Source organism: Phaethon aethereus (genome assembly GCF_964289735.1).
Source record: "Phaethon aethereus genome assembly, chromosome: 3".
Lineage (NCBI taxonomy): Eukaryota > Metazoa > Chordata > Aves > Phaethontiformes > Phaethontidae > Phaethon > Phaethon aethereus.
Genome location: NC_138576.1, coordinates 94,556,242 through 94,579,113, shown reverse-complemented (window position 1 = coordinate 94,579,113; position 22,872 = coordinate 94,556,242). Strand labels below are relative to the sequence as shown.

Below are 22,872 nucleotides of genomic sequence, written 5' to 3'. Positions count from 1 at the left end.
AAGAGTTCAAATGACAAAGAGAAAGCACTTGGGAAAATCCCATGCATGACCTTTGCTATCGAGTACCATTCAACGCAAGTACGCTCTTCATGAAAATACTGCATTACCATCTAAAGCAAATAGTTTGTTGGTATCTGAAGTTCAAGCTATCTGATGCACCCCCCTCAGCTGGAACCTCTAGGCTACCTTCCACCAAAGGCAGGTGGAAGAAGCTAAGAGGTGAAGCATGCTAATAAAGATGATGGGAAAAGTGATCTCTCAGCAGCCTACAAGCTGCCTGAGACCTGCCAAAGGCAAGCGATATTAAAACAAAAATGGAAAGCATCTAAACTGGACCAACTGGTTAGAAAGGTTTACAGCCTGGCAACATGCTGCTTCAAATCTTCACCTGCCCAGTTGCACAAGCCAGTACAGGAACATGCACTGACCTCAGCATCCCTGGCAGATGCAGATGTGAAACAGGCAGATTTGAAAGAAGCCCTTTCCCTGCACCCCACAGCTGGCCTGAAACACCCCCTGATGGGGCAGTCATCGAGAGGAGCTGCTTCACCCCATAGTTTAAGCTAAACCATCCCTTGCCCTTCTTCCCACTGGAGAGCCAGGAGCGACTCAGGAGCTGTGGCAGCAGTGTAGCTCAGGCCTCCATAACACAAAGCCAGCATTACCTCTAGATTCACCTCCACCTCAAGCCGGTACAGGCTCAACCCCGCCCTCCCCACCCCCCCAAAAAACAAGCAAACAAACAAACAAAAAAACACTAACAAAAACCCTTAAACCAAACAGATAAACAAACAACAAATAAAGAAAACCACGGCGGGGAAAGATGCTGGGCACGGGAACAGCAACCTCCCGCCTCCTCCTACCCCTACAGGTGACAGGGGCGGGGTAGAAACGCGGTATCAAAATGGCGCCAGCAGAGCCCGCCTTCCCGCCGGCGGAAGTGCGAGTGACGCCAGTGCCGGCGACGGCAAGATGGCGGCGGCCAGCTTGCTGCGCGGGGGGTTGAGGCGGTTGTTCACCGGACTTTTCGGAAACGGTTGGGCCTCGCCGCCGGTGCGAGCCCTCCGAGAGGGTGAGTCGGGGCGCGGCCCTGGGCGCGGAGCAGCCATAACCCGACCCGACCCCTGCCTGCTGTGCGCCCTGTTGCCTTCCGGCGGTCGGGAGCGACGGTTGCGTTCACTATATTTCACCCTCTCCCCCCAAAAATACAAAAATAGTTTCTTTTAGGCTGAATGAGACTCAGTTTGTCCTCCTATCTTTTTATTTCTTTTTTTTTTTCAGTTGTGGAAGTGACTGAAGGCAACACGACCACAGTAAGTCCCTGTACCCCTCTTCCTCGGTAGCTGCCCTTGCCGTCACTCCTCTGTCCTTCAGCCTCTCCTTGTGTCTGTGTGTGTCCGTGTCCGTCCGCCGTCCCGCCCAAAGGAGGAGAGAAAAGAGGGGGAAAAAAAAAAAAAAGTAGAAGGGTCGCTTTTCTGCCTGAAAGTCACCCTAGGGTGTGAAAGCAAAACCAGTGTAGGAGTGTGTTGCAAGTGCGAGTAAGCCAGATAGAGGTTTGACTGCTGAAGTTTGGGATAGTCACCTTGTTGCTGGTGACAGGTGCCTCCAGGCAGAGCCACCCATGGCTGCCAGACCCCTTACCGCATCCCTGATGAAGCTGGAAGCCCTGACCAGAGGCATTTGGGACCCAAAACACAAAAGGCAGTTCTTCAGATGGGTTCGTTTCTTAAAGTAGTGACACTTGGCATTGCCTCGAGTGTGAGTGGGCACGAAGGAAGTTTGCCCAGTGGCTTTGTCGCTTCACTCCGGGCTGGCAATGCAGCGTGGCATTGCAAGATGGCTGTGTACCAGCTGCGGGCTATACATGTTTCTTTGATCTGTGTTGCATTTGTTAATCACCAAAGCAGTAAAATTAGAAATTTACTTAATTAACATAATCTGATCTGTTGCACTTTATCAAGAGAATTGTCATTTTTTAGAAGCAGCACTGAAATCAGTGGGGTTGGAAAAGAGATTGCAATGTTCTGTTCACATTGCATATGCCAGTAGCAATCTATGCCTTGGCTGGAGACAGGTAGCACAGATATTTTGAAATGTGTAAATACAATCAGGAGGATGGAGAAGGAATTATTTGGGAATAGCTAGAAGACACTGCACCCAAATGGTAAACTATATATACATAAATAATAAGGAGAGGACAGACTTTTTTGCTTGCTATTGAAACAGACAAAACCTGGTTGTTCATGCCTTTGAAAGTCTGAGTTTCCGTGTTGTCGTATTTGTATTAGTGGACATTCTCATGTTTGAAACCTGGATGGAGCAGGTTACTTGTATTTTAGATATATAATATCAAATAAAATATAGCAGTTAGCAAGATCTCTAAGGCTGTCAACAGAAGTAAGTTTAAGGTGTGACAGTAGGTGTGATGGAAGCTCTCTTCTTTTCAAGTACCAGACTACTGATCTTTGCCCAGAGACCTGAAAAAAGAGCTTGCAAGCATGCCCTGAAGTTGTTCTAACAAAACAAGGGGAGAGTGTGCACACCAACACAGCACACACAGTGGATTGCTATACTTTGCACTCAGTCAGTTTCAAAAGGGATGTAAATTATAATCGCAAAGTCCCAATACATTAACTGAGGCTTGAAGTAAAAAAGGTATGCGTTGCAGTAGCAGAGCCCTTTAGAAAAATAATTCTTCCTGGCCCATTGGAGAAGCATGAAGAAGATTTTGATATTTCTGCTATATAATATCCTAGCATTAATCTAGGATCCATCAGTGCCCCTAGATGAAGAAAATCTTGTAAAAAATGGTGTAAAGTGACCAACCAAAGGGCTGATATGTTTCTCAGTATATCCTCTGTTCACTCCATTTATCCTACCAACTCTACATCACTTTTCTGAATCCATCTTTCTATTCTCATCTTGCTATGTGTCCTTGCTTTTATCAGTATTGAAGGAAGTGTTTGACCTGAACCAGATGAATGAATCCCAGAGAAATCTGGATTTCATCAGCATACTGAGAATGTAGAGCCCCTATATTCCCTCTTAGTTCTCTAACAGAAGAGTTAGTAATAACTGAGTGGGTTAACAATATGAAATTCCTCAGTAGTTGGAAAAATTGCTGAAAACTGTACACTGAAATTTATCTCAAGAAAAATTTTATATTGATGTAGCATTCTGAATCTTTATTCATTTCCAGGATGGAATTACAGTCAAAGTACAGTCTGAAGACAGACTGGCAAGAATCAAGACCAGATACCCTGGCTACCCAGAAAATTTAGCAATTAATAGAAAATTAGATATACTGGCCTATATTTTATAGTCATAGTAACTTTTTTGGTTTTGTAAAACCGGCTGTTCTACTTGTAGGGGGAGGAATCTTACTTAAAAATTGACAGTATTCTCTCTCTTTGAGGTACCAGGGTGCTTGAACTGCAAATAACTTGCCTGTTTCCATTTTGCCATTGCTAGACAAGAAAGACACAAATCCATGGTATAAAATAGTTCTGACAGTTCAACTGGATGCTGGTGTCCCATGCACACTTGCAGAAAATGTTGTGCTTTTCTATTCCAAGGTTTTCAGGCACAGAACCTGACAGTTCAATCTAAGTCAGTCAGCTTTTTTCTTAAAAGTAACATTGCATTCCACCCAGGGTTTCTTTTTAAACTTTCTTGTGCCTGCACTATTTGAGGCTGGCGGTTGGTGTTCAAAATCTGGTTTTAATCTTAATTTGACCAGGGGAAACTTCTGAAATATTCTGAAGAAAAAAATAGCTCAGCTTCATTGTCTTTTCTGTCCATTCAGCTGCAGTTTGGGATAGCTCTTGCTTCTATTCATAAATCCTAAAAAAAAAAAAAAAAAAGTGCACATGTAGATAGACTTCCTATTCCTAACATATCTACATTTAGAAAACAAATTTCTCAAGTTCTTCCCACATATACCTTCTATACCTTCTACATCTCTTTGCATGTTACTTTTAAGAAAACGTGAATGTTAGATGTCACCGCTTCGTAGTTATCCAGAAAAGATTATAAAATGATCTCCTAAAGGAATTGTTCAGGGAATTAAACCGGATAAAATATGGTGTATTTAAAAAAAAAACAAAAAAAACCCAAAAAAAACCCCACACACACAAAAAACCACCACAGGCCTTTCTTAAATTTAACTTCTGCTCAGAATTTTCCCTGTTGGTGATTTGTAATCTAGCAAGCCCCTGCATGTTCCCCTGCATGGTCCACAACATATATCTGCTATTCTGCAACACTCTTTTATTCCCAGAAAAAATGTGTTTTAAAGCTTTTGGCTAGAGGGCCACTACAATTTCAAGGCATAGTGGCTTGAAAGAGTACTGCAATAAATGGAATTCAGGTGACTATGCGAACTTCACACTGACTGTGAACTAGTTTACATTTAGTAAAACATATACAGGAATTTACCAAATGGTTCCCTATGCCCCTTGGATTAGATATACACAGACTATGGAGAAAAGAAGTGCTTGGTGTATCTATATATAAGCAAGTTGAATAAGGCAGATATGATCCCCTTACATCTGTGCAATACTGGTCAACATCTTGTGGGCTTGAAAAATATTTCTCGAGTCACAGGTGCAGGCAGAGGTCTAAACTATGCCTGATCATTCTATGCTTTGAATTGTTTCCTAGATTGAAGGGAAAATTATAGAGGATGCTGAAACACCAACTCCTCCAAACCCCTCTGGCCAGTGTCCCATCTGTCGCTGGAACCTGAAGCATAAGTACGATTATGTGGTAAGATTAATGAAGGAGAGTTCCCCCATCCTCATAGCTAGGTAAATATTGCTCTCAGATCTACATACTGCACAACCTGCCCCTCTCATCTTTTGCTGGGTGTAGTAAAGATAGTTAACTCCACCTCTCTTTCCCTTGGGTGTAGCAAGAGCTTCCTACATAGTAATTGTTTGCTTTGGCTGTTGGTGATCCTGGGAAAAAGAAGGATGAGCTCATATGAAATAGGAGTTTTGGAATTATACACACAGCCATCTCATCTGAGAAGGCCATATATCTCTTTTGGGCCCAGCTGCCTTCCAGCATTGCACTTCCAGGAGAATCAAACTGGAATGCAACTTTTACTTAACTGATTCAGGCCTGTTCTAACTCCAGAGAGGCCAAAAGACTTGACTAGATCAAGTATATGTCTTGAAGCATTACAATTTCTCATTGGGTCGTTGTCCACTAAGGTAATAACTGGTTTATAGAACTTCTAAAACTCTTGGTGGGTTTGAAGGAGAGCGTATGTGTTTACATTCCTTTCAACAGAAAGAATAGGTTTGATTCAAGCTTTTTGCAGTAAACATTAATGAGAAGTTTATTAACTAATGAGAAGATTACTAACACTAAATGTAGAAGATGGGAGGGAAATCGTATAATGATTTAAAACAAAAGCACAACAGTCAAGAATGCTTTGGAATAAGAAGCGTGAGAAGATGCAGAATGTAAGTTTAGAAGAAGAGGTCATTCAAACACAGAGTTTACAAAAGAACTAAGTGCCCCACTTGCAAGCTAAAAATCCAGTACTGTAATTAGAAAAGAAGAAAACCAGACAGGAACATGTTGTTACTAAGATAAGGCAACAGAAAACTCAGAATAAGTTAATGTCAATAGGATTAAGCTGAGAGAGATACAAATGCATCTGGAGAAGAAGAAATCTTTGTGAGAAAGAAAGTCCATTAATGAGAGGAGAAGGGGACTGAAAGCCACACTGGCTGCAGAATGACTAAGCTGCTCACATGCAATCCTAGCGAACACACACAAAGGAAAAGTTATGTTTTAATATCTAGGTAGTAATGGCAATCTTGTAGCTGTAAAGCAACAGGAAAAAACAGGTACAAAAATAACTTAAGCATTGAATTAGGTACAGACCGGCAGGCCTGGATTGCATGTAGCCCCAAGATCTTAAGGGAATTAGGTAGCAAATATATTGCTTCACTTGCAGGATTTTTTTTAAAGCGTGAAAAATCCTAAGGTATCACCAAATAGTTGAGAGGAAGGAGAATGATGCTGATGATTGTAGTATTTGATTTACCAAGTGGTCAATTCCAAGTAAAATTGTCTCAACTAGGAGTAAAAACAAATAACCTATTTGATAGGACTAATTATGACTCATGAACTATGAAGAGCACGAGTATAGAAATACTGCCAGACAAAATGTTTGCAATTACTCCAGGCAGGTGAAACAACAGATGTGAGATGTAAATGAAAAATCAGATTAGTATCTTTAAAAGTCTGTGTTCCAGAAATTAAGTTGTCTAGGATCTGAGTGTTGTCAGTGATTCTTACTTGGGCTGGGTGCAACATTAAACAGTGAAATAAGTTGGGGGCAGGTGAGTATTTAGTGTTCTCTGGTCTGGTTTCTCAACAATCTGGGAAAGCTAAAAACACAGTGAATTTGCAGATGATAATAAATTAGGAGAAATGGCAAATACCATTAAGGTGTGGAAAGTACTACAAAAAGAGATCATGTTTGTTTTGTGTTGGCCCATGTTTGAATGCAGCAATCTCTTGCAGCTCTTTTCTTCATGGTTGCTGAATTGTGTTGTGATCAAAACAGACCGATCGCTTACACTGGAAAATACTTCCTTAAAGTTAATATAGTTTTCTGTGACTTTTAAATGCAAAGAGTCAACAGCATCATTAAACTGGGTAGTTCTAGAGATTTCTGGAAAGCATTCTGTGAGTCACACATTAACAACTCCAGAGTAACTATAAACTGATGCTCAGGGATTAAATGAACCATGGGAGCAGATTAAATCTTGGAGATTAATATATAGACTTACTTTCTGCTGCGGTCTGTGGTAGAAGACACTGCGACATGTAGAAATAACAGTGCCATCGAGAAACAAAGCAGCAGTTTTAGAAAATGTGATGCTGTAGAACCTGAGTTCCAGGATTATAAGCAGGCTGCTGGTCTCAACAGACAATATAAAGCATGAGTCTTAGGTGTGTTTGTAGAGTGAACTAAGGTTATGAGTTTTCTTCAGCACTTCAGTTGATTCTTAGATCTTGATTTCTTCTGTTCAGTATGGAGGCAAGAGAAAACCAAATGTGAGGAGAGATCCTGCAGCCAGGCTCCTGAGAATCATTGCTGAGATCATTCCTAAGAAATTGTTGTTCTTAGAGACAGATGAGGAACGTGCCCATCCTGGCTGTCCTGTAGTTTTTGAATGCATATATATCTGGTGTATATATATATATCCCATACTCCTGCTGTAGAGCAGAGAAGAACCTGGACAAAAAGCTAGAGAGCAGTGTGAACTGGTATTTCAGAATTGTAGAAGCTTCTTACCTCAGTATTTAGAAGCATTCCTCTGTGGGGCTGATATGAACTAGGAGAAATTTCAGTTCTGGAGCAGACCACCTTTTCTGTTTGAGTAAGTCCATTATATCTTTAAATGCTTTGTACCAATCATGGATTTTCATGCTTTTAAATGTTAAGGTGAATAAAAATCTCTCTTTTCTGCACAAAAGCATGCTCTTTTTGTTTGCTGCAGCAGTGATGAGCAGCAGAATCTCAAAATGCTTAAATAATGAAGTGCAGGCATTTAACTGTAAGTAAACAGTGGCACAATTTACTCACTGGTGGTTAATTGTCCTAAAAGTCTGTAAATTGAGAACAGCTATTTTTGTTAAAGATATACCCTAGTTCACACAGCATAACCTATAACCTGTGCTTGGTAAGAGATCAGAATAGACGGATCACAGTGGTTCCTTTGAGATTGATAAGCTGAGATCAATCAGTTGCACAGAAGGGAAAGTGTGAGCTTTTTTGCTTGGGACGCTTGTAATTGGACTGAATGAGGCACTATGAAAAGGGAAGTATTGAATTAGCCCCTGAGGGAGCTGAGTAATATGACCTCATAGGACTTTCCTTTTGTCATGTGCAACTAGCACAGTCTAAAGTAGTGGCATAATGAGTTACTTTGGCTGTCAGAGAACTGGGGGACCAATGTCTCCAAAGTTATTAATCAACTGAACAGGCATTGTGAGCACTAGCAGGTCATGATTCCAACCTGCCTCAGCTGTGATGTGGAGGGCTGCAGTTGTCTTTGCCAGTTCAGTCTTTAGTCTCTGCTGAGGCTTGGGGTAACAGAGCCTGAAGTATAAATTCCCACAGTTTGTGGTCTGTGTGTGGCTGTCCATTGAAACTGAGACCTCAATTAATTTTTTTCATATCCATTGGAAGTGAAAAATTATTTTGGTCATTGTCAGGATGCAACTGGATTGAAACCTGCAATCCTGTAAAGAAATGCTTGGAGAATGGTGTACAGCTACCAGGAGTAAGGGAGAAAGAGAAAACGAGACTCTTGTATGACTGGAAATAATGACTGGCAGACTTGTCTGATACAGCCCAGTAGTCATTTAGCTACACAGACAGAACTCTTCTTCTGGTAAATGAAGGTTTTAATGAATCACATGTAACCAGTCAAGGATCCTGCTTTTCCACGTGTCTGCAGGTATTAAAATGCAGAAATGCCTCTGCATCTTGGTTGCCATCCATTCACAAGAACATGCTGTACATAGTGTTTCGTTTAGCAAGTTTATCCAGCCCTTTTAGAGGTGAAGGCTAAACTTGTTTTTCGTTTTCCCCCTTATCCACTTCAAACATCATTAGTCTGAGTAGGCAGTAAATATGTCATCTTGCTTTGGCAGTAATTAGGGGAAACCAAACTGCAAGCTTTGCCTATTAGCCCTAGATTAATTCAATCCAAGTTGTTTTCATCAAATGCTGCAGATTATAGGGGTGGGAATCTGGGTCCAGCCTCATGGGGGCTGTCCAGTGATTAAAGCAAATCCGTGGTTACAGGCTTGGCTGTCCACTAGCACAAAATGTGAATTTCATGGAACATGACGGCACCATGAGAACTTGCCAGACGTATTTTTTTTCTTTGACTGCTCCACATACTTGTTTGCTTCCCTCCACAGCTGCCCCATAAAGTTGGCTGTACCTGCCTGCTTTCTCCTTGTAGTAAGATACATCTGTGTGAGTACTCTGGGAGAGGCACCTGGTCTGTTAACTGTAGGGATCTTCAGAAATGGACAAACCTTCTGTCAAGTGTGCAGCAAGTTTAAGCCAAATGTCGTGAGTGTATTTGATGCTGCAGCGGCTGGGACATAGATGATTTCAGTTAAGAAATGACTGCCACACAAGGGTGTTGGTCAGTTGGTGACACTGCTGGTCAGAGATGATAACAGAGAATGGATTTTCCTGACTTTTGCTCCACAGGGAGAAAAAGAAAGACTACCTCCCTTTTCTTCCCACCTCCCTCCTTTACATGGAAACGCTTGATAACAACCCTGTGACTCCATGAGGCGTGGTGGTAATAAGAGAAATCACTTGGACCACACACACCCTTCACAAGAGCCTGTGGCCTACTTAGGCTTTCACGGCTGCAAAGACTGGAACAGCCTCAAACTTGCCATCAGCTCCCTTTTTCCTCTTCCCCACAGAATAATGCAGCAGGCTAGTAGAAAAGTCTAGAAAGTTTTTTTCTTTCTAGGCACTTGGAGCTGGACAGCCCTTTTTCACTTAGGGAAATGATATTTTTGTGCTAAATGGCAAATTGAGCTCTTGGTGATTTGGAGAACTGGATGGCTAAAGAGGAAAAAAGGGGATGGAGTCTTGCAATGGTTTCCTGAATCCAATCCAGTGCATTTCAGGAGTGGCCGAAAGTCAGTGCCCTTGGACTGTTTGGCTGGCCTCTGTCCAGTTTCCACCAACGCAGCTGGCACCAACTGGTCCCCTGGTTACTGTTCTCATTGGCAAGGCCACGTGTAAGCTGGGCTGAGGACACCGCTTCCGTTTTAACCGTAGATGGCCTCTCAGGAGCTTGCTGCTAGTTGCTTAGCTGTGCTTTTCTTGTTCTTTGGATCCAACATCACTCTGTATGGTGGTTGATAGATCATTTTTGTATCAGTGAGAAGTTGCCTAACCTGCAGTGTTTTCAAAGGAACTGGATCTGAAAATCAGTCTGAACACATTCATTGTAGACAAGTGGAGGTAGAAAGGAAGCCAGATAAGGGAAGAGGGAAATTGTGTGTCATGATGATATTAGTGAGGGTGGGATTGAAGGCGGGGAGGGGGAAGGTCAAAAACAACCACAGAAACCCAAAACAAACAAAAACCCACTATGTTTTGACTGCAACATTTTTCTGACAGCATCTGTCAGAATCGTCAATACCAGAAAACCATACTGAATTCCAGCAGCCCCCCTTAGAGCTGAGCTGGTCTTGTGCTGTGGTGATGGAGGTATAATTCCTAGATAGCTAGGTTTTCCGAATATTCATTTTATAGTCACTTGTGATTGTTTGCTTTTCAAGGGCAGTAAATGAAGCTAGGAGTGCTCCAGGGAGTTCTTTGTAAATGAGCAAAGATGGGGGGGTGGCAGCAGGTCTGCGAATCTGTGAAAAACAGGCAGAGTCATGGTCACCCAATGTGAAAGCAACAAGTACTCTTTGTTCTTGCTTGTTGCCCTAGACGGTGGCGGGGGGGGGGCGGGGGGGGCGGGGGGCGGGGTGTAAAGTGCTGACGTGCCTGGTTTGAATTCTCATTCTGTCAGGGTGCTCTCTGGCAGGTTTCTTCCAACCTGCAAGCAGCCTCTGCGTGGTCCAGCTACCTCAACTATGAAACACGTTTACAACAGCAGTGGAGAAGTAAACTCTCAACCAGCAACAAGTCTATCAACAGATGGGGGGGGAAAAAACAAGCACAGAGTCTCCAGAGGCCCTTTGGACCAACTTATGCTGATGTCAGTGTGTCAAGGGGGCCTGCCTGTATTGGCCTGAGGGGTACATTTGCAGTGGTGCTGTGTGTGGAAATGGAAAGCACATATCTAAATACTGGGCTGTTGTACTGTGTATAGTTAATGGGACACTTGTGCAACAGCTGTTGCTGCTGTGTTTAAAAATTTGTCATCCCAGCTCCGTGATACTATCTGATCCTAGAGGTCCCTTTAATTTTGTTTTTATTAAGAGTTCTTTATATTTCTAGAGCGCTTAATTGGAGACGTCAACAGCAGTGTAATCTAAATGATTCTTGAATTGCAGACAAACCCTACGCATGCTCTGAGTGCTCCTTCCATCCGGCATGGGTGTAACAGCCCCACCTCATACACACACAGTCAAAGGACTGAAGGCAGCAATTTATCCTATTAGGTCTTTCTCATCAGCATACGTTTTTTTCTTTAAAAAAACTTCTTTGTGCAAGATCTTGGACTATTTCCCTGCTCTCCACCCCTCCAGAGACACATGAGGGAAGTTCCACCATGGGAAACTGGATAAAAGTTTGAGGAGTAGATAGCGGAGAACAATCGTGCTCTGAGGGAACAAGGAGGGGACCAGAGGTGATCTAACATATCTGTGACCTTTAGGATAGCAGCTGTGATGGCATTTCAAGTTGTGTAAACACTATCCATCTGTAGGTCTTGTGTAACCGTGCCTGAGTACCTAGGACACATTATCTTAGCTAGAATCTTGTAGCAAGCGACAGTGAAGTAGCAGGGGTTGCAGTTGACATCATGTGTTTACACTAGTGAAGTCAGGGGAAGACTCAGACCGTCTGAGTGACCTTACTGAGCTAAGCTGGCAGGTGGAGTGACAGCAAGAAAAAGCCACTTGTTGTCAGGCTGCAGCCAAAACGCGTAGGAAGGAGTCATTGTTTTGTTTTGCTTTGTTTTGAGTTCTGTACACGGCGCGAGGGTCAGCACACCACCTAAGAATCACAGCAGTTAAAGTAGCTGTAGCACTGATGGCTTTGCCCTTCTCTTGCTCTCTCAGGATGTCTTGCTGCTGAGTCAGTTTATCCGTTCTGATGGAGGGATGCTGCCACGAAGGGTCACAGGCCTCTGTTTGGAGGAGCACAAGAAGATTGCTGTCTGTGTGCAGATGGCTCACCGTGCAGGTACCTAGCCTCCTCCTGAGACAGCCTCTTACTGTGGGGTACCCATAGAGAACCCCTTGAGAGAGGTCTCCCTCCCAAATTAGTATAGCTCAGTGAGATGTCATTTTCCCGTCACCTAGCAAACTCATTATGGTCCAAGTGCTGGGACAGGATGATGGACCAGAGACTGTTTGTTCCACTTGCTATGTGTCATGGCTCCTGCCTTGGCAGCAGACATTTATCCCTGTAGATGAGTCTGCTGTTGCAGAAAGATCTGGGAAGTGGGTCAGTCTCTAGTAACTAATGATCAAATACCAGCTTCTGAAACTGATTTAGCATAAGCTTGGCCTACCCCATCAATAACATGCAGCTGTCTACCACCTGCCATGTGAAGACTTTTTTGCTTTACCCTGGGAGTGGGACCCAGGTTGACACAGTTGGAGTATTGTGCTGATCTTTATGCCTGGTACCTGAGTTGTATTCAAGTTAAATGGACTGAGAATAGTCAGATTCCATCTCCAGGATGAACACCAGTGCCCTATGTCCTCTCAAAAAGCCTCTTCGATGAGCCCAAGTGGCTGTGTCTTTGGTGTATATTTCCCCTCTACATCCAGCAGAACCTCCTAGCTTCTCTTTGGCTGGGGTGCAGGTTCAGCAATGACCAAAGATAAAATACCCTTTCTACTGTAGTTGAGTTTTTGCTGTGCTGCCCCAGTAGGGACCTGGGTTGCCTGGCTTACAAGGTGTAATGTAACTTCTGGATGCTATAGAGGCAAGGAGGCACTGCAAAGTATTCTCATGCCTGCCTTTTTCTGTTTCAGGTTTGTTGCCAAACCACAGGCCTCCACTTCCTGAAGGACATATTCCCAAGAAACCCAAGCTCAACAGGTGAACAGTCTTGTCATTCCACATCTCTCTTTTTTTCAGGAATAGATTGGAAGAGGAAAAGCAGTTCCTGATAACTGGGTAAAACATGTCTTGGGCAACAAGGCTCATAAAGAGTACTCATAGCATTTTGAAAAAGGAAGGTCTGTCACAATATTCTTGTCAGTCTTTTAAGGACAAACCACATCTCATTCAAACCATTTATCTACACAGGATTAAAACTGGCGCACGTGTTGGAGTCTGCCCACCCTTCCTCCGCAGTCGCCTTCTCATCACCAACACTCAGTAGGGCAGTCACAGAAGGATGCCACAGAGATGGAGTCACAGCATCACAGAGTAGTTGAGGTTGGAAGGGGCCTCTGGAGATGAGCTAGTCCCCTGCTCAAGTAGGGTCACCTAGAGCAGGTTACCCAGGACTATGTCCAGTAAGGTTTTGAATATCTCCAAGGATGGACTTTCCACAGTTTCTCTGGGCAGCTTGTTCCAGAGAACCATCTTCATAGTGAGACAGTGTTTTCTTATGTTCAGATGGAATTTCTTGTGTTTCAGTTTGTGCCCATTGCCTCTTGTCCTTTCACTGGGCACCACTGGGAAGAGCTTGGCTCTGACTTCTTTACGCCCTCCCTTCAGGTATTTATAAACATTGGTAAGACATCCCCGCAAGCCTTCTTTTCCTCAGACTGAGCAGTCTTTTCTCTCTCAGCCTTGCACTGCCTGGCCCCCGACAGCAGGAGGGTGCCCAGGAAGGGGTACCAGCAGTGAGTGGGGACCTGAGCAGCCAGCAAGGGCCCATCACAAGCCTGTTCCACTCTGCCCCATCCCCATTTCCCCCAGTCAGCAATTCGCCCTCTGCCTGCCCTTCCTGTGTAACGGAGTCTCTTCCCCCTCTTGGGCCTGAATGGCCCCTGGCCTTTGGTGGGTGAATGGAAAGCCTCCGGTACTGTGCTGGGCGCTCAGAGGTGCTAATCCCCTGTTTATGACCTCACACTCTGTTTCCATGGGGATGTCAGAGCAGTTTATGAACCTCGCATTATAGCAAGCGGTGGGGTTACCAGAGGCCATGGGGCTGTTGCTGGGAGAGCTTAGACTGCAGGGCTGGGGGCAGCTGGAGACTCCTGCCTTTCAGGTCTGGCGCTCTGCAGTGGAGTCTTGAGGCAGGCTCTTGGAAATGTCCCTTGCATACTGGCAGGCTGTGCACTGGGTATCAGTGAGGATCAAATTAGAGGACACTACATTTGATGCAGCCCTGTAGCCATCAGATACTTCAGCTCTGAAAACTGCTTCTTTCCTGTGTCTTAGAAGTCTTTGGGATTCTTTAGTAGTTGTGTCTTATCTAGCAGCTGTGGGGTGGAGCACATTATCTAGTTAGCATTCACATAGCAACCCTGCACATAGCAGGTTGAGACAGGAAATGGTAAATCCTGCATTTTGCTGGAATCACACCAGGATTCCAGATCTAATGCCCTGACTCTTATAAATTGTTCCATAGACTCTTAGTGAGAACAAAGAACAGATACCTGTGGATATGTTCTGAATGCAAGTTGGTGTGCTACACCTCTAAAATTAAGATATTTAAACTGGGTTAGTGTCCAGTCCCTACCTATCATATTGCTAGTCCCTCCCTACACAACTCTTGCTTTTCTCCTCCCAGCAAGGGAATGTAGCAAGCAGGGTGGAAGAAGCGTTTAGAAAAAGAGAGCAGAACTGTTGCTGAGGAGATGGAACAGCATTGAAGGAGGCAGGCTTTGGGGACTGGGTGGAGACAAGAGAATCAGATCATGAAATTGTGTTGAAAGTTTTGGTGGTGGGGCTGGAACTAAACAAATGAGTCCCAGAGCCAGGATAGGGTGTACGGGTACTTGAGGAGTACCCTCCTTTGTCCCTCATGATAGTGTCTTCTCAGCGTGGTGGAAGGGGAAAGCTCTGCATGTTGGAGCTTTGCAAAATCTTGGCCATTGTGGTTCTGTGAGAGTTTTGACTGCACGTACCCCCACCTGTGCTTCCCATATTGCTCTCTGGAACAGTAGCTGGCACCACATAAGGCAGGAGATGTAAATTGCTTCCTTCCTCTAGCCTGAAGGGTACCTACATGCTGAAGACATTCAGCCCTTATTTTGGGGATGACCCTAGAGCTTTTATCAAAAGTTTCCCATATAAATGACTTGTCCAAACTTACCTTGTCTTTGCTTCTGTGCTTCTTTTTAAAGCTTTCTCTAAGTCTGTAGTAATTTGGGAAGCACTCAGCCAGTGGTGCTGCCAAATGCAAGTGAGCTGGCAGGGGAAGACAGGGACAGAATTGGGATGGGACTTTTGAGTGGAACAAGCTGCCTTGTTCAGTGCCATAAGAACATGACCAGGTCATCCTCTAATCCTGTCTGGTGTAATCTAAGGGCTGTGCACCTAACTTAGCCTGTCCCTTCACTGTGTTTGTGTCTGCTGGGTTTTTAAGTGTCAAGTCCATGAAGGGATGAACAGGATGTACAGACAGCCTATCACAGCAGGCAGTACGTTGCACAGTTAAGTAACGTATTTTCCAAATCCTTGAGCTTCAGCTCTTCTTGAGGTCACTGTATTGTCTGCTCTAGTAGTTTTCACCTCTCTGCTTAAATGAGAGGTAACAATGCTTTTTTGTACTGCTGCTGTAGCCCTGGGAATGCCAATGGGGAGAAACTGAGGTGCCCCATAATATGCTTTGGCCCCTTGTTAAAGCTCTTCCAAGACAGGGACACAGGTAATATATGTTCCTTATAATATCAGTTTAACCAGCCCTTGTGCACTCCAGCTCTGCATGCAGTGATGGCTTTGTCTGTGCTCCATTTAGAGTGGGTCTACTTTGAGTGTGGTGTTGAAATATGCTTTTCTGCATGCCATCCCCTCCAAAATAGCCCTCACCAGCCACACTTCAGGAGCAGGTTGAAGTGCCCATGTTGTAGATGCTGGAGCTGTTGAATTGCCACCAATTGCTTGAGGGACCTTTAACTTGATCTGTGAAGGAACCAGAGATCCTGGCACAGCAGCTTGCCCATTGCTGTGCACGGATGCTTGCAAAGGTGAAAGAGGCATCTCTTGCTTGGCTGTGCAGCAGTGTCGTCCTCGTTGGTCAAAAGAAAGTAGTCATGAGGAAACAAGCCAGTGAACAGAAATGGAGACAGACTTGTATCAGGGCTGCAAACTGAGATGGATAGTTCTCACAGGTGGCTAGTAGCATCCAGTATACTGAGACTTTAGTCCATTCCCAGTCACGTGTCCTCTGTTTCTGCTGTCTCTCCCCCTCGCTCCTCTGCACTTACTCACCATCAGGAGCTTGCATACAAAGTTTTGCATACAGGAGACACAGTTCTTGCTATACTCTTCTAAAATAGGAAGGTGCAAGATGAAAAGAATAGACAGAGCACTGCAGAGGCATATAGTCTCAAGACTGTGACAATAAGTTTTGCCCTGCTGAAGGACAGCATTTCTTTCAGTCTTACCTATATTTTTGTGTCCCTCACTCCTCCTGTCCAGAAGTTCCTCTCATTGCCCCCCTGTAAGTAGCCTGTTGTCTAACTCTTCACTCTGAATTGAGAAATCTTTCACTTTTTTAAAGGAGGGGCTTCTGAGAAGTCACTGTCTACTCCAGATGTTATGCCACATACTTCTGTGAGAATTCCTACCATCTGTGGACAGAAAATCTTACACTGAGCTGAAGAATGTTTTGCTGATGGTAGAGCTCTTTACATGAGACTACACCATCATCTCTTAGAGTGGCAGGACCAAGATGAAAGCCTAAGCTAACCTTAGGGACTGATTCCTCTCTCACCACCTGAGACTGAAGTTCAGAGATTCATTGTGGGGCGTGTAACTTAAAGTAGGAGTCAGAGCCCAGCACCTCTACCATAATACAGACCTGAGGATTCACTTACTGCGTGTAGACTCTGTGGATGTTCTGTAGACTCAGAGCAGCAACACCTGCCTCACAGAAGTCTGGCAGATTACTTCATTTGGATGAGCAATCCCTTTCCTTTTTCTCCAGTCTTGCAAAGTTCTGGTTGATGCTACCTTTGGACAGGCTTCTTCCAAGGTTGTGTCAGTATTTTTGAGAGCAGCTTCATCTGCTGCTGAAAAAAGGACAAACTAGCCTGATGAAAGACTGCTTTGTCTCTGTTTTTTGCCCCTGAGACGATGTACAGGCCAGCTGCATAGGAGGAGCTCTATGGTTCCTGGGCAAAGGTGCTGAGGAACTACATTAAGAAGGGCTGAGGAGGTGTGTTAATGTATACTTTTGAGAGCACCAGAAAAGCTGCTCCTCAGCTTTTCCTTGGCTGCACTTGTGGCTGTCTTGGCCAGAATGTTTGGCCTATGTCACAATCATGCCGTTTAAAGTGATCCTGCTTCAAATACAAAATGTCAGGCATGCACTGGCTATCACCTAGCTGAGATTAAAATGTAACATGCCACTGTACAGAACTATCGGCAAACTGTCGCGTATTAACAAAGGTCAGGGTGCTGCCCTGCCATTGATCTGGTGATGTGAAGTGTGGGTTTATCATCAGGAACCCCTCTGCCTGCTCTGCCCCTCCAGAAGGTGCTCTTCTGGTGCTTACTCAATGATGTTTTCCAAAAAGCAGAATCCCTGTTCTGTTTTCTGAAGTGGTTTTATTGTCTCCATTGTACAAACTTTGGACGTTGCCTCCTACATGCCCCAGATGTCTCTGCAGAGAGGTAAGAATTTCCCTGCTTTGCACTGGGTCACTTGGCAGGTGGTCTCCCCTTACCCACCCCATCTCCTGATCCTGATCGTACTACTGGAATGCAAGAGGAAGAGCAGAATGCTTTGGGAAGTAGTGGCCTACATATCCCACCTTGTTCTTGGTCATCCAACTGTCTTAGCACAGTATGAAATCACCCATCCAGGATGTAATGTAACGTAGAGGAGGAGACTGGGAACTGCAGAAGAAGGTATAACATGAAAGTGAAATGCCTGTTTGAGCCAAGCTATGTGGTCCTGGGGTGGTAGGAGACATGTGAGAACACCTTGTAGTCAGAATTCAACTGGGGAGCATTCCACAGCTCTCTTCTACCCCCTGTAGTTGGGACACCATCCAGGTGAGACTTACCATGCTATTTCTTATTTCTTGGACTTTAGTTCTTTGCCTTTTTTTTCTGCATGATTTGTTTTTGACAGCAATTGCTCATGAATGTTATCACTTAACTGCTTTACTAGCTTTAGTGGGTGCTTTTGAAGAAATACGGCCATTGGAGTACCCACAGCATCCATAAACTCTTGAATCTGCTGTCCTCCCCCTCTCTTCCTTGTCATTTGTCTGCAGAACTTGGACATGGAAAACCAATGAAATTTACCCCCTATCAATGCAGAATTACTCCCCACAGTTCATTTTCTCATGTTTGGCCCAGTCTGTGGCTTTCACTGTTTCCAAGGGATGATTCCACATGCAAATCTGTCTTGCAGCCAAGGATTGTTCCCTCATCCTCAGCCTGAATTCTCCCTTTCATAACTTCATGCTGTTATTTCTGCATCCATTTGTGCTCCAGCCTGGCATATTCCAGTTAAGTGCTGTAGAAACAAAATATTTTCACTAGCCCATGAGGCTGAGGAAGTTCTCGGGGATTTCAGCAGCACCATGCAGAGTGACAGACTGTTCTCATATTCCAGATTCATATGTGTGCAGGCCACGACACACCAGAACCATTTGGGAAACAGTCAAGCACAGCTGCAGGTCAAACTTCTATCCTTGCTTTCAGGAATGGAAACCTGAACAGCTCAGCAGTTTCCTTTCCAGCATGGAGGTTGTCACATGGATAGCATGGACTAACAGTCTATCCAGAACAGTCACTGAGTTCAGGCCAGCATCTAGATGCTCTCTTAATGTGAATATAGCACTCATTTTCTTCTGGCAGGTCCAAAACATTGGTTAAAGCACAACACTCTGAAGTTGTTCCCTTTCCAAAAGGACTAAGGGATGTCACAGGTTCCCTAAGTCCAGGCTCTGTCAGCAAGAGATGCTGTAGATTATGGAGTACTTGATTTTGAGTGCTCAGCTTCCTACTGGAAGAACAGAACTTGGCACAGATAATATCCAAGTCAATCCTTCCTCCATCACCTGAACTGGAGAAGTTTCTATGTGTTAGGGAAGAGGCAGGTTCCATATGAACTCCTCATGAATTACAAAGTTCTCAGGCTCTGTGGACACTTCTCATCCCTGGGAGCAGAATCTGGTTTCACTGCTATCAGCATTTAACTCCAGCAGCATGTGGTTTCTCTCATCTGCATGGAAACCGTGCTATGCAGAGCATGTGAATTCAAAGCAAAGAGCCAGAGCGGCTGCAGGTGAGCAAAGCCAAGAGGGTGTCATGGGAAGGGATGTGGCAGGGAGGAGGCAGTCTTGCCAGCACTTTGATCGAGTGCTTCCTGCAGTCTGTAACCCTCTGCCTTCTGCTCTTAATCCAAACAAAAGCCAGATTGAAAAAGTTTAGTGAGGGTTCAGAAGTTCAGCCTTGAACGGCACCAGCATGGCCTTTGCTTGGGCTGTGTGTAGGACTGCAGTTGCCCCATGGGTAGGTGATTTCCCTTACCCAGCACGTGGAAGGCCCATGCTTACTCCTAGGTGTTGAATGGCAGCCTCTGAGTGGGAAGGCTTAGAGGCTTTTCTGCTCACTGAATAAAATCCATGGAAATGGACTTCCATGTGCCACAGAGATTTTAAGCGATTGCAATGACTGCAGGTGACTAACCACAGTGGTTTCCGTCCTGTTTATACCTTGCCTTTTCCCATCAGGGAAATCCCACCAGGATTCCCATCACACTTTACCCAAACTAGTAATTTGTGCAGCTGGAGTCTAGGGATTCTGGTTGTTGACCAGGATCCTACCATACTGAAGGAGGCAAGCAGAGCCCTGAGGTGAGTTGCCAGTCACCAAGATTGGCAGTTCTGTCCCACTTTGTCCAGAGTGAGAGCTTTGCACGCTGAGATAACAGGTTAGGAAACGGCAGACCAGCTGCATTTGGCATCCACATGGAGGCTCTGTCCTGACAACCCTCAGCTGGTTGAGAAAATTCAGACCGTCTGCCAGTGTGTGTTTGTAGGTTATAGTAAAAACTCCCCGAGACAAACTGTGTGGTTGGATACAATTGATAGTTGGGTGAATTGCCTAGAAAAGGGTATGTACTACCTTACATGGACAGCCAAGTTTGCAGAAAGTCCTCTCTGCTGGACTTTGAAGCTCTAATATGTGAGTTTTGTGGATTGTTTTTACTCTCAGGAAAAAAAAAAATCTGTCTGTGAAACAGTAGGAACTGGGGTTAGTCAAAGAGGAAGAGGAACTTTGTAGACTGACTGCTACCAGGCATCAGGCTTTTGCCACTGCTGAATCAAGGTAAAAAAAAAAAAAAAAAAAAAAAAAAAAAAGACACAGCAAACAAAACAGGACAAGTTTGAGTTTGGGACAAAGCAAGTATTAAAAGTGCTAAAAGCAAATGTGCTCCAGGAAGGGAAAGCGTCCAAATGTCTGTTTCAGCTAACAATGAAAAGCCCCAGCCTGCAGTCCCCAAAGGAAGCCAAAAGCCTGGACCAGAGGGCTGGATTAGACCTGCTCAAAAGAGAAATAACAAAAGCTTTAAAATCAGGCCATTACTAAATCCTCCTTCCTATGCAGAACTGGGGTGTGCACTTCCAGCCCCCACACAGAAACAGAGGGTTTTCTTAAAAAGCCACTGCCTGTCTAAACCTGCATACAGCATTGATGTGTATCTCACATTCACACATTCACTTCTATCCCAGTGAGATCATTTATTATCATGGGAGCACTTTACTGTAAGCGTGTGGACACGTGACCAGAACTGCACTTGACACATTGATGCATTAAAACAATTTGGGATTTTTTTCCTCCTTTACTGTAAGTGCAGTCTTGCAATATCAAAACTTGCATTACAGACCTCCCCCTGCAGCAAGGGAAATATGAAAAGAAGAACCTAGCCCCATGTGCCTGTCAAATACCTCTACAGCTTCTCTCAAAGGAGCTGCTTTGCCATGGTTCTTTGCCAAATTCCAAACTGGGGACCTGTATTTGGACTCTGAACTCCCCTTGCATGTGAAATTAGAGACAGGAGAGTCTCCAACTTCCTGTCCTGATAATGTTATGTAAGGGATTCCACCAGTGCACTAGCATAACATTAAAGGTCAAAAGGGACTAATTCAATGCATGCATAGGAGAACAAGTGGCTGGACCTTGCTCTATGCTGTCTACCAAATTCCTCTTCCTGTTTTTTCTAGGTGTTTTAACTATCATAAACTCCTCAAAGCAAAAGCAAAGCATTTTGGAAGTGGCTTCATTTCAGTGGCAGGAACCTCCAAATGTGGTTCATTTTTCAAATTGTGGTGTTCAGGAGGAAGAAAAGTGCTAGGAAAATGGGCTGCTGTTATACAGTCTGTAGCTGCCTAGCATAGCAAGCTTTCTTTGTAGTTCTCAGGAATATGCCAAATGCCTTCAAACAAATGCATTACATGGTCTCTGTCCAAAGTTCTTAATATCTCAAGTTTGCACGATGCAAATGAAAGGTAACAAAGCTGTTTGAGGAGAGGATGACTGATTGAGGTTACATCAAGACCACGGGATTACTCAACAGAGGCATGCAAACATTGCTGGACAAAGTTTATCGGTCTGTTCCAAATTCTAATTTGTTGGAGCATTGTTTGTGCAGATTATGCTAGGGTTTTACTTTGGATCTTTATTGTCTGAAAAGACTCCTCTTTCTCTAAGGACCACTATTCCCCTCTCTACTGGTAGCAAAAGATTTAAAGCCTAACAAAACTCCAGGCCACCCAGCCACAGGGTAAGATTTCCAGTAACTGATTCTGGATCTGAAATCCCCTGCCTGTTTGCAAAGCCAAGTCTAAAACTTCAAATGGTAAAAAGCAGAGGATATTTGCCAGACATTGGTCTTCACAGAGGTTTGTAGTTGTGATGATAATTCCATTCTAGTACCTCTTACATTGTAGGTTCTGACTTCCCACACCAGCAAGCTGCAATAGTATTGTACAGAAAATACTAAAGCAAATTTGGACATATGAAAATGCAAGATTAGGCCAGAAACCCATCCCATGCAGAAGAAATAACCAATTATCCACTGAAATTAAATGAATACATTTTTAGAGGACTTTATTTCTCTCAGAGTTTAGCCTTTGTAATTAGTTTACCTTATTGAGGCCCGCTGTTGAAATAACACCTCCCATAAAGGCCGGATGCATTCAGTCTTGGAGTTGCAATGAAGGGATTTGGCACGCCAGTTTAGCTACAGGTGGACAACTTGCCAGCAGACTGGAGACTATACCTGATTTGTTTCGCAGGACTGGATGTCAAGCAGGTGCCAGAGGGTTCAGTACAGAGGTGCAACTTAGAAGTTCCAAAACAAACAAAAATTCCTTTCCAGTGGTCCCTTCTGAATTGAGGGAGCTCTGCTCACGATTATTCCTTTTATAGAGAGGCATGTGGGGAGGCAAAGGCTACTATGCCTGCTTCTGCTTCAGTCAGAACCTTTTCTCAGGGATTAGTCTCAAACTGAAATGTGTTTGTGTTGTTTTGACAGGTATCTGACCCGCTGGTCTGTCAGATCTGCAAAGCCCATCTGGAGGAGGGGCCCTAAGTGGTGCAAAAAACCCATGCCAGTCGGACACCCTTTGCTGAAGGATAATGTCAAATATACACACAAGCCTCTCTATTTAAACCACTAGTGGCCAGAACTGGCACAGACAGTAAGCACAGCTATTTTCCACTGTCCTGCTTTTTTTGCAAGTTTGTGAGTATATCTCCAATTTTCTTACTCCAAAACTGTCATTAGTGCTGTATATTGTCTCTAGTGAATGAGCTGCGATCTGCTCCTCTAGGAGAATACAAGGTTCAGCAAAGCAAAGTTCAGTGTGCAGAATGATTTGGAGAAAGCAGGAGGCAAAGACTTTTACCTCAAAGCCAGAAAGGATCTGAAGGCTTTTGTTTTGTTATGGTCCACAGCTGGGTTTGGAAAAGAATGTTTCCTTCTTTTTCCAGCAGTGAATGGTGATTGTCCATTAATGTGTGTTTCA

At 44.2% G+C, this 22,872-nt stretch overlaps 1 protein-coding gene across 1 annotated transcript; it reads left to right on the top strand.

The window, feature by feature from the left end:
• Positions 1-282: 282 nt before the first annotated feature.
• On the top strand, positions 283-22,524 carry MRPS18A (mitochondrial ribosomal protein S18A; the record flags this gene model as incomplete). Its single annotated transcript, XM_081997656.1, has 6 exons — positions 283-1,072; positions 1,282-1,313; positions 4,663-4,767; positions 11,809-11,932; positions 12,733-12,799; positions 22,380-22,524. Exons 1-6 carry the CDS (start codon positions 973-975, stop codon positions 22,522-22,524), a joined length of 573 nt encoding a protein of 190 aa, XP_081853782.1. The 5' UTR covers positions 283-972.
• Positions 22,525-22,872: the final 348 nt, after the last annotated feature.